General features: G+C 52.3%; 1 protein-coding gene across 1 annotated transcript in view; it reads left to right on the top strand.

The window, feature by feature from the left end:
- The first annotated feature begins 1,356 nt into the window (after positions 1–1,356).
- The window catches only part of RAPSN (receptor associated protein of the synapse), a 123,200-nt gene continuing 114,501 nt past the window's right edge, over positions 1,357–10,055 (top strand). The window contains exon 1 of the mRNA XM_078684708.1: positions 1,357–2,569. Within this exon, the coding sequence (XP_078540834.1) occupies positions 2,378–2,569 (192 nt within the window). The 5' untranslated portion in view covers positions 1,357–2,377. The remainder of the gene's footprint in view (positions 2,570–10,055) is intronic.

The following is a 10,055-nucleotide window of genomic DNA, read 5'->3' as shown; positions in this document are numbered from 1 at the left end:
CCTCCCTTACTTCCATGGTATCACCGCCCCCGCCCCTCCCCCCTCTCCTTCTGGTGCCCCTCGACCCCCCCCCCCCCGTGACGCCCCTCTGCCCCCCCCCCGTGACGCCCCTCTGCCCCCCCCCCCCCGTGACGCCCCTCTGCCCCCCCCCCCGCCCCTCCTGCTCAAGTCACTGAACTCCTTGATCTGCGCCTCGCGCATTCTTGCCCCCCCGCGTGTGTTTCTTGAGTTATTAATACCCTGGGGGGGGGGTCTTCCAGCTCCACTCACAGCCCCCCCCCCCCCCGCGCCGGCGGGTGTTTATGTCAATGAATGGGGGCGGGGCTGGTATTTATACTCACCCGTCTTGGAGTATTTGTGTTCAGGGGCCCGGGGGGGGGGGGGGGGGTCTGGGGGCCAGGGGGGCTGCTGGCGCGGTCACCTTGGGATCTGCCCAGTCTTCTATTCCTGCCAGGCCCGGCCGGAGTGGCAGGGGCAGCTGTGGGGCCGGGCAGAGGGGCGGGGCGGGGGGCTCCCGCCCCACCCTCGTCTGAGACTCGTCCAGGGCTTGGAGTCTGCCCGGGGTCCTGTCTGCTGCCAGCCCCGGGCCCCTGCACTGAGGACCCCTGGGCACGGAGCCCCACTCGGAGCCGGAGGGCCCCCCGTGGGCACAGCGCTCTGCCCACTCCAGCGTGCCAAGGCAGCCTCCACCCCAGGCATAGCACAGTGGCCCATGCGGCACCCGCGCACTGGCACAGAGGAACTTTACAAATCCACAGAGAGATGCGGGCACAGAGAGGCCCCCTGCACCCCTGCGGGCACCGAGAGGCCCCCGTGCCACCCTGCGGGGACTGAGAGAGAGGCCCCCTGCCACCGCTGCGGGCACCGAGAGACCCCTGCAACAGCTGAGGGCACCGAGAGGCCCCCTGCAACCCTGCGGGCACCGAGAGGCCCCCTGCGGGCACCGAGAGGCCCCCTGCCACCCTGCGGGCACCGAGAGGCCCCCTGCCACCCTGCGGACACTGAGAGAGAGGCCCCCTGCAACCCTGCGGGCACTGAGAGGCCCCCTGCCACCCTGCGGGCACCGAGAGGCCCCTGCAACAGCTGAGGGCACCGAGAGGCCCCCTGCCACCCTGCGGGCACTGAGAGAGAGGCCCCCTGCCACCCTGCGGGCACTGAGAGGCCCCCTGCCACCGCTGCGGGCACCGAGAGACCCCTGCAACAGCTGAGGGCACAAAGAGGCCCCCTGCAACCCTGCGGGCACCGAGAGGCCCCCTGCGGGCACCGAGAGGCCCCCTGCCACCCTGCGGGCACCGAGAGGCACCCTGCGGGCACTGAGAGAGAGGCCCCCTGCAACCCTGCGGGCACTGAGAGGCCCCCTGCAACCCTGCGGGCACTGAGAGGCCCCCTGTGGGCACGGAGAGAGAGGGACCCCCTGGCACAGCTGTGGGCACTGAGAGGCCCCCTTGCCACTGCTGTGGGCACCGCGTCGCTGGTTCAGGCCAGCGCAGGGTGGCCCTTGGACCGATTAACCAGGCATCTCCCGAGGGCAGGCACGGACCGTGCGGCCAGCAGCCTACCCACAACCGGGGCATACACCAGACTCTGCCCACAACCGGGGCATACACCAGACTCTGCCCACAACCGGGGCATACACCAGACTCTGCCCACAACCGGGGCATACACCAGACTCTGCCCACAACCGGGGCATAAACAAGACCCTGTCCCTGCATAGGCAGTCTGTCCACAGCAAGTTGGTGCGTGCACATCCACGTTGGGCACAAAGGAGCGGGTCGAAGGACCTCCTTGACGGATGAACCTTTACCGTGGGCACGGAGGCACATTTTACTCGAGCCACCCTCCGCCGTGGGCACAGAGGAGCTGTTCACTCGAGCCAGCCTCCACGTGGGCACAAAGGGTTGTGTAGTCATGCCAGCCTCCACTGTGGGCACAGAGGGGTTGTCTAGTCAAGCCACCCTCCGCAGCGGGCACTGAAGGATTGTCTATCAAGCCACCCTCTGCAGCGGGCACTGAAGGATTGTCTATCAAGCCACCCTCCGCAGCGGGCACTGAAGGATTGTCTATCAAGCCACCCTCTGCAGCGGGCACTGAAGGATTGTCTATCAAGCCACCCTCCGCAGCGGGCACTGAAAGATTGTCTAGTCGAGCCACCCTCCGCAGTGGGCACAGAGGCACTGTTGTGAGACACCCTGGGGTAGCTTGGCAGTCTTAAGCAGGGTGGCTGGACGCAGTCGACCAGGCCCAGGGACGGGCTGCCCTGAGGAGGGCATTGCCAGCCTCCACCCCGAGCACAGCTGCGGTGTCTGGAGCCACAAGGACGGCCACAGGGGAGGAGGTGCCCGGGTCAGGGGGTCAAGTGACCATTCCTGGTGCTGAGATGGGTCAGGACCAGACCAAGCAGCAGATCGAGAAGGGGCTGCAGCTCTACCAGGCCAACCAGACGGACCGGGCCATGCAGGTGTGGCTGAGGGTGCTGGAGAAGAGCGAGGACCCCGCCGGCAGGTTCCGCGTGCTGGGCTGCCTCATCACTGCCCACTCGGAGATGGGCCGCTACAAGGACATGCTGAAGGTAAGGTGACCATGGGTGGTGGGCCGCTACACGGACACGCTGCAGGTAAGATGACCATGGGTGGTGGGCCGCTACAAAGACACGCTGAAGGTAAGGTGACCATGGGTGGTGGGCCGCTACTAAGACACGCTGAAGGTAAGGTGTCCAAGGGTGGTGGGGTGCTACAAAGACACGTTGAAGGTAAGGTGACCATGGGTGGTGGGCCGCTACAAAGACACGCTGATGGTAAGGTGCTCAAGGGTGGTGGGCTGCTACAAAGACACGCTGATGGTAAGGTGCCCAGGGGTGGTGGGCTGCTACAAAGACACGCTGATGGTAAGGTGCCCAAGGGTGGTGGGCTGCTACAAAGACACGCAGAAGGTAAGGTGCCCAGGGGTGGAGGGCTGCTACAAAGACACGCTGATGGTAAGGTGCCCAGGGGTGGTGGGCTGCTACAAAGACACGCTGATGGTAAGGTGCCCAGGGGTGGTGGGCCGCTACAAAGACACGCTGATGGTAAGGTGCCCAAGGGTGGTGGGCCGCTACAAAGACACGCTGATGGTAAGGTGCCCAGGGGTGGTGGGCTGCTACAAAGACACACTGATGGTAAGGTGCCCAGGGGTGGTGGGCCGCTACAAAGACATGCTGATGGTAAGGTGCCCAGGGGTGGTGGGCCGCTACAAAGACACGCTGATGGTAAGGTGACCATGGGTGGTGGGCCGCTACACGGACACGCTGAAGGAAACGTGACCATGGGTGGTGGGCTGCTACACGGACACGCTGATGGTAAAGTGTCGAGGGGTGGTGGGCCGCTACAAAGACACGCTGATGGTAAGGTGACCATGGGTGGTGGGCCGCTGCACGGACACGCTGAAGGAAACGTGACCATGGGTGGTGGGCCGCTACAAAGACACACTGATGGTAAGGTGCCCAGGGGTGGTGGGCCGCCACAAAGACACACTGATGGTAAGGTGATCATGGGTGGTGGGCCGCTACATGGACACGTTGAAGTTAAGGTGACCATGGTTGGTGGGCCGCTACACGGACACGCTGAAGGAAACGTGACCATGGGTGGTGGGCCGCTACAAAGACACGCTGATGGTAAGGTGCCCAGGGGTGGTGGGCCATGAGCCTCTGTGCCAGGAATGAGATGGAATAGGGGACCCCAGGACCCGTGGGATGGCACAGGCCGCAGGGCCGGAGAGGCAATACTCACCCACTGGATGTTACAGTGGGGGCCACAACCCCCAAGTGGTGACAGAGCTTGGTCTGTGACACCAGTGGGATGGTGGAGACATTGGCGTTGATTCACCAAAATTCCAGGGGTAGCGGAAGTGACATCATCCAAATGTTTAGACGTGGATTTCACAGGAAGTGACATCACATTACTTTCTGACTCTAATGATGCCAGAGAAGGAGCTGCTCCATAACACTACAGCGTAATGGCCGCCCCTGAACTCAACGGTTAAACGATCAATAAAATAAGGGAAAAGGTTCCTAAAGATCAAAATCTATTCTGTACCATATATATACAAATGACCAGCTGCGCCTGCTCCCAATTTAGGTGCTACCTTGGAGCCTGGGGGAGCCTTGGGGACCACACCCGCTGCCCCCAACATTACACAATCATGTAGTTGCCCGAGTCGCAAAATTAAAAATGAATAATAAATGCGCAGCAGGAGTCACTCATTAATCATTCACTACTCTGGCAAGGGTCCCCCATAATGCTCTAGTGCATTTAATATTTATAGATTTTCCTGTTGGTGGTGCCCTTAGAAGGGTCAGGGGCATCACCAAGAATTGACTTTAAAGTTGTAGGGGGCTGCAGGGAGTGCAGCATCCCCCCGCCCACAGCATTATAAACACACTGTAAGCCTCCTGGGTCATTGAATCTTTGATCCCAGGAGATCGAACCAGATCTCTTCAAGCACTCCACACCAGAACTGGAAGCTCTTTAGCTGCAGTGCAGCGCCCCCTTGTGGTTGGTTCTGTGCCTGCACTTTGTGGCCTGAAAAATGTTTTAAAATACTCAAATACTTGATAATGTTTTAATTAAAAAGGCTTTTCTGTAACTAGTTTATCACAACCATTATTGTTAAACTTTGCAATGTGTGAATGTATGAAATAATCCTTTGTTTATGGCGATTGATCACTTTTCGAGAAAGCCAAAAGGTCAGCTTTATATGCATTGATGTGCTGACCCCTTGATGAAGGCAATAGACCCCGCTGCTGCTATTTTTATGTTTTGTGCCTTTAACAAAACCAATCCGTCTGCCTTATTGAAAATGACACCTTTTAAATCTTTTCATGACATAGCCAGCCGTGAGCAGCAGCGGAGGGGGGAAGAGGGGAGGTCCCGAAGGGGCGCACAACCCCGCACGGTACACAGCCTTTGGCTGCGTGCAGCGTGGTGTTGAATGCTCCTGGGGGTTGGATCACGCCACACATGCTGATAGACATCTTACTTTACATTAAGAAAACATAGAATTTCAGGGGGAAAAACAGGGATTAATGTGACGTACAAGTTATTAATTGTAATAATATGTTACTCACATTAAAAAAAAAACTTAGAAATTCAGTGAAAAAACCAAAGTTTAAAGAGATGTTATAGTTGGGAGAAAATGTAAGTTAAAACTTAGTATTTTAAATGAACAAAACCACTGACGTTACCAGTTATAGTTATCTCAAGTAACTATAACTTATGCCGGAAAGTAACAGTAACTCGCGCCCTTGCCATGCTCTGCTAAATAGTGCAGTTATTACATCACTTGCAAAATGCTCTATGACATCATTGATGACGTCTCTGCAACACCTGAAATGACTTCATTGATGACAACGCTGTGCATTGCGGGGTACGAGGTATAGTTACTTTAGAGTGCGAGTCGTACATACTTAAGATAACTATAACAGGTGGATTTCAGTGGTTTTGTTCATTTGAAACTGACATTTCCACCCAACTATAACATCTCTTGAACCTTTGTTTTTCTCATTGGATATATATGTATGTATGTGTATGTATGTATGTGTATGTATCTATATATATGTATATATAAATATATGGTACTAAAATAGATTTGTATCTTGTATTTGCTTTAGAAACCTTCTGCGTGAGTTCATTAATCTATACATTAATATACATACTGAGGATACAATCAAATGAGTGAAAACCTTCCAGTTATGGATGTATGTCATCACAACGCATGCTTTTACTATGCATGCCTTTACAACGCAGGTTTTACAACGCAATTCGTTTACAACGACTTGCGTTGGGGGGCGCTGGATAGTGGAATAGTTAAATTTACTATTCCAACTCCAGTCCCCGTGGATAGTAGGGAAGGTTTTGGATAGTAAATTAAACTATTTCCTATCCTACAGCGCCCTCCAGCGCAAGTCGTTGTAATGACTTGCGTTGTAAATCCTGCGTTTTAATGGTAGTGCGTCGTAAAAGTTGCGTTGTGATGGATGTTTCCCTCCAGTTATGAATGGGCAACAAAAAATGAATGGTTCACATGAGCTCAGTTTTCATTCAGTTCCTGCCACTGCCTTTGTGATCGCTCTGGTCAGGGGTCGTAAAGGAAGTGTCAGTGTTCGCAAGGAGCGAGCCAGAGGTCACAGCTGTGGCCCCTCGTCCAGGAATGAGACAGACGGGCACAGATACCAATATAATCCAAGCAGGGATTCATAGAGCGCTAACAGCACTTACCAAGCCGCGCCTGGGTGCTATCTCCTGCCTGAGTGAAGGAGACATTGTGCACATAAAAATGTTGTACCTTTAAATCTTAAATAGGAAACATCTATTAGATGAGGAAGGCAGAGGTGGGTGTCACGGTCACACATGGGGTTCAGGACACTCAGTGCATGAAGACCCATGGCAAAGACAGGCAGGCCGCGCAGGGGGTGGGCTGGTGCTTTTCAGGCGTTGCTTGCTGTATTTAGATGTTAACCTGATATTAATGAAGTGAAACCGTCAACCATATGGTGTTAACCTTTAAAAATGATAAAACAGTGAAGTAAAATTGAAAATGGCCTGCATTTGGCCACATAATTTGCCTTTTCTTGACACTTAATGCATAGTGCCAGTGTCCTTGGCACCTTGTGGCTGTGCTCTATGGGTCTGCGGTGAGCTGCAGAGCTTGAGAGACGCTCAGCGGGGCAGGGAGGTTCTTCTGTGGGTGTGGGGCGTGGGGGAGGGGTCTTTGTGCCACAGGACCCAGCACCTGTGAGGGGCTGGTCTCTGGTGGGCCTGAGCTGACCCTGCCTTGTGAGTCACCGGTCTGTGCTCCACAGTGCCAAGCGCACGAGTCTGGCACTGAGGGCACCTCACACACACTCGCCTCACGCCCTATAGCTTCCTCCAGTGACCGGTGCCCGCAGGCCTGTCCGCCGCCAGTCGCTGCAGGTCTGCGGTCACTCCTGCGTGAACTCGTGGCTGGTGAGCCGTCCATCTGTCGTCTGCTCAAGGGTGTGCTCATTCTTTTTAGCTCTGGTTTAGTCAGTGGTCGAAGTGGGGAAAAAAGTAGGGGAACTCTGGACGGAGACTGAGGGCGGGGATAACCCAAGGATTGCGTCAGTGGGCGGAGTCAGAGGTGTGGCCAGAATGTGCAAAACATCCCAATTTTCAGTATTTGTTTGGCATTTCACTGACCAGTTACAGATTATTGTGTTATTTAATTCAACCAAAGGATACACTTTATTATTTAAGGTTTAATAGGAGGTATTGGCATTTAAATATATTCACAAAGTGAGATATATTTGCATTCACACAATGTCCCAAATACGCTTAAAAGTGGAATCACAAGCCATTTGTCTCCGAGCCTTGCAGTTTCTCTCATCAGCACTTCTCCTCCCTTCTTCCACAAGAGCAGCTCAAACATGAATGGCAAAATATCCGAATTTGCAAATGTTTTCTATATAATCATGCCTCTGCAATATGTGACACATAATACATCATCCACTTCATAATCTTACAATTTCAAATAACCATTTTTGTAGCTGAAACCGATAAAAAGTTACTAGAAAACGTGACTTGTGTTGCTGCAAAGTGGACGGCCCGTTGCAAAGGCGGACTGATCACCTTTCTCTCTGCTGCGTGTGTATGTTACACTGGTATTAATGAGGCAGAATCTTCACAGAGACTTAACATGTGTACAAATGTCAAAATAATAAAGTACAAGAAAATATGTTGCATTATGCTGCAGCCTTTTTTTGGGCTGCATAATTTAGTCGACACTGCAGCATAATTCCAATGGCTCCAGAGCAGGCAGCACATGTTATAAGTGCTTGTGCATGTAGCAGAGAGACTGTGAAGTTTGCAAACTTAGTTTGGTGTGCGTGCAAATCCTGCATTGCCGATCCCTGGTGAGTTGCAGCTACTACTGCTGAAACAAGGCCAATGGAGGTACCAATGGGTGAGGTGGACTGGCCTCGATGGCAGGGCCGGCTTTAGCGCTGGTCGCGCCCTGTGCAACAATGTTTGTTGGTGCTTCCAATGACCACTTACGCCTCGACTCCATCACTACCATGCTTTAAGAGTCCCCCTCAAGTCTCCATAACCACACTCTTTCTCAGATGCATATCATTTGTTTTACAGCGCCACTCGTACCAGTGTACGATGTCACAGCACTTTACATCACACACACTACACAGAGACAATCATTTATACGTGTGTAAAATCACTGTATAGGAAAGGTTACATAAGACAAATGACTACAAGGTGTAGAGGTCACATGACAACCATAATAGTCTGCAGAATAGTTTAATATCTCACTGTTCTATGTTAGGATTTTAACTTATAAACTGCAAGTAACAAAAGAATCTCTGACAAAAGCAATAATCCACTCACCTTGTTAACATTATGTGCACTTTGTGATCTGCAGGGTACATGTTCTTTGTAGCAGGCACATTAACCCTTTGCGCTACCTTTCCAGGAGTCAACCCTTCCACTAGACAAAACTTCAATCTCTCTCTAGGAAGAACATTAATCACCGGAGTTATCATGACATTTTATTGTTGCTGAAAGTTGCTGGAGGCCAGGAAGGAGGCAGCAAGTTTTTTCTAAACCATAATATACATGCAACACTACGCACCCACCCGCAATAGGTACTCAATGCGGTCACACCATTCACACCGCCCTAACCTGCTCAATGTTCATTTGACCTCAGTGACAGAGTCGGTGACTGGATCACTGTTGCTCTAAGGTGTGCTGCTTTGTGGGCCTGCCCGCAAGGCTAGAGGTGAACTTCAGTGTGGATTGTGGTGGACAGGCCTCCAAGGTTAACACACAATTGACACCACTCGGGTACACCTGCTTGTGCTAAGACACCTGGGCTTCTAAGGTCTGTCAGGTCCTTCTAAGGTGTAGCATGGGAATGTGTTTCATCAGCAGAGTGGTCTGGTGGACTGGTCATGAAAGCTGAACCTGGTTCCCCAGTTCCAAATTCAGCAGCTCTGACCATAGTGCCACATCCTTTCCCCCACTGAACACCATGCTGCCGCCCTGAGAGAAACTTCCAGTGCCTTCAGCTACAACTTAATTGTGTTCGCTATAACACCTGGAGGCGACTCAATTCAAATTACGCACTAGACAAGAGTAATAGGCTCCCTAAAACAATTTAAAAAACTTCCCGGAAAAAGCAAACACTCATAAGGAATGTAAGATTAAGTGAAGCATGTGAAATAATGTAAGCAGAAACAACATGGTTACCTTAACGATCTCTCACTCACTATTCAGAAATCAGTGAGAGCTTTTATCGGAAAAGTTCAGGACACGACTACAGGGCCCTGCAGGTAACCGTTTCAATGTCCTTTGCTTATATCCTTACAAAACGTAAGCAGTCTGGGTTAAAAAGACCACACCCATAAACACAGAGCCATGGTACACATTTTGTTTTCCAATCCACCCATCAACCAGGTATTGCAGTTCATCCAGGAATGGTGCACTTCCCCACCTGGGGACAACAATGATTTTCAAAGAGAGACGAGAAAACAAAAGTAGCGCTTCACTGGCAAACTCTTAAAAGTGAGGCTGATGTGTTTGGGTGTGAATAAAACCAATCCGGCCACTTTGGAACCACCACTCCGGCTTGCTTTCTTTAGGTATGTATTTATTTTTCATATTTTAAACCTTTTATTTCACTCCGTCCCGAGGCTGCGCTTTGGAATAGTAAAATGTCAGAAAAAGAGGGCATTTCCATCAAAAGTGTTTTCTTTTTGGGATCCATTTCACAGGGCAGCAGCTCAATGAAAGCAGGAAAGAGAGGTTGTGAACCGTTTCTTCAAGCCACGGTTTTCAGTAAGTGAGGAGGGGCTGCTATGCAGAAAGAGAGGGAAAGAGTGGAGGAGGGGTGGGAGGGCAGCGGCCACCGTAGAGCAGAAGTGGATATGAATATTATCTGTGTCTTCTCTGGGCAGGAAGGAAGAGACAGAGGGGCATATTTACAAGTTCTGGCGCATCTCTGCAAATCAGCAGGGATGCGCCAGAACTGATGCGTCACGCAATTCCCTCCCT

This window comes from Lissotriton helveticus, chromosome 3_2 (genome assembly GCF_964261635.1).
Source record: "Lissotriton helveticus chromosome 3_2, aLisHel1.1, whole genome shotgun sequence".
In the NCBI taxonomy this organism is placed as follows: domain Eukaryota; kingdom Metazoa; phylum Chordata; class Amphibia; order Caudata; family Salamandridae; genus Lissotriton; species Lissotriton helveticus.
Note: the sequence above shows the minus strand (reverse complement) of the source record. Positions and strands in the feature narration are given on the sequence as shown.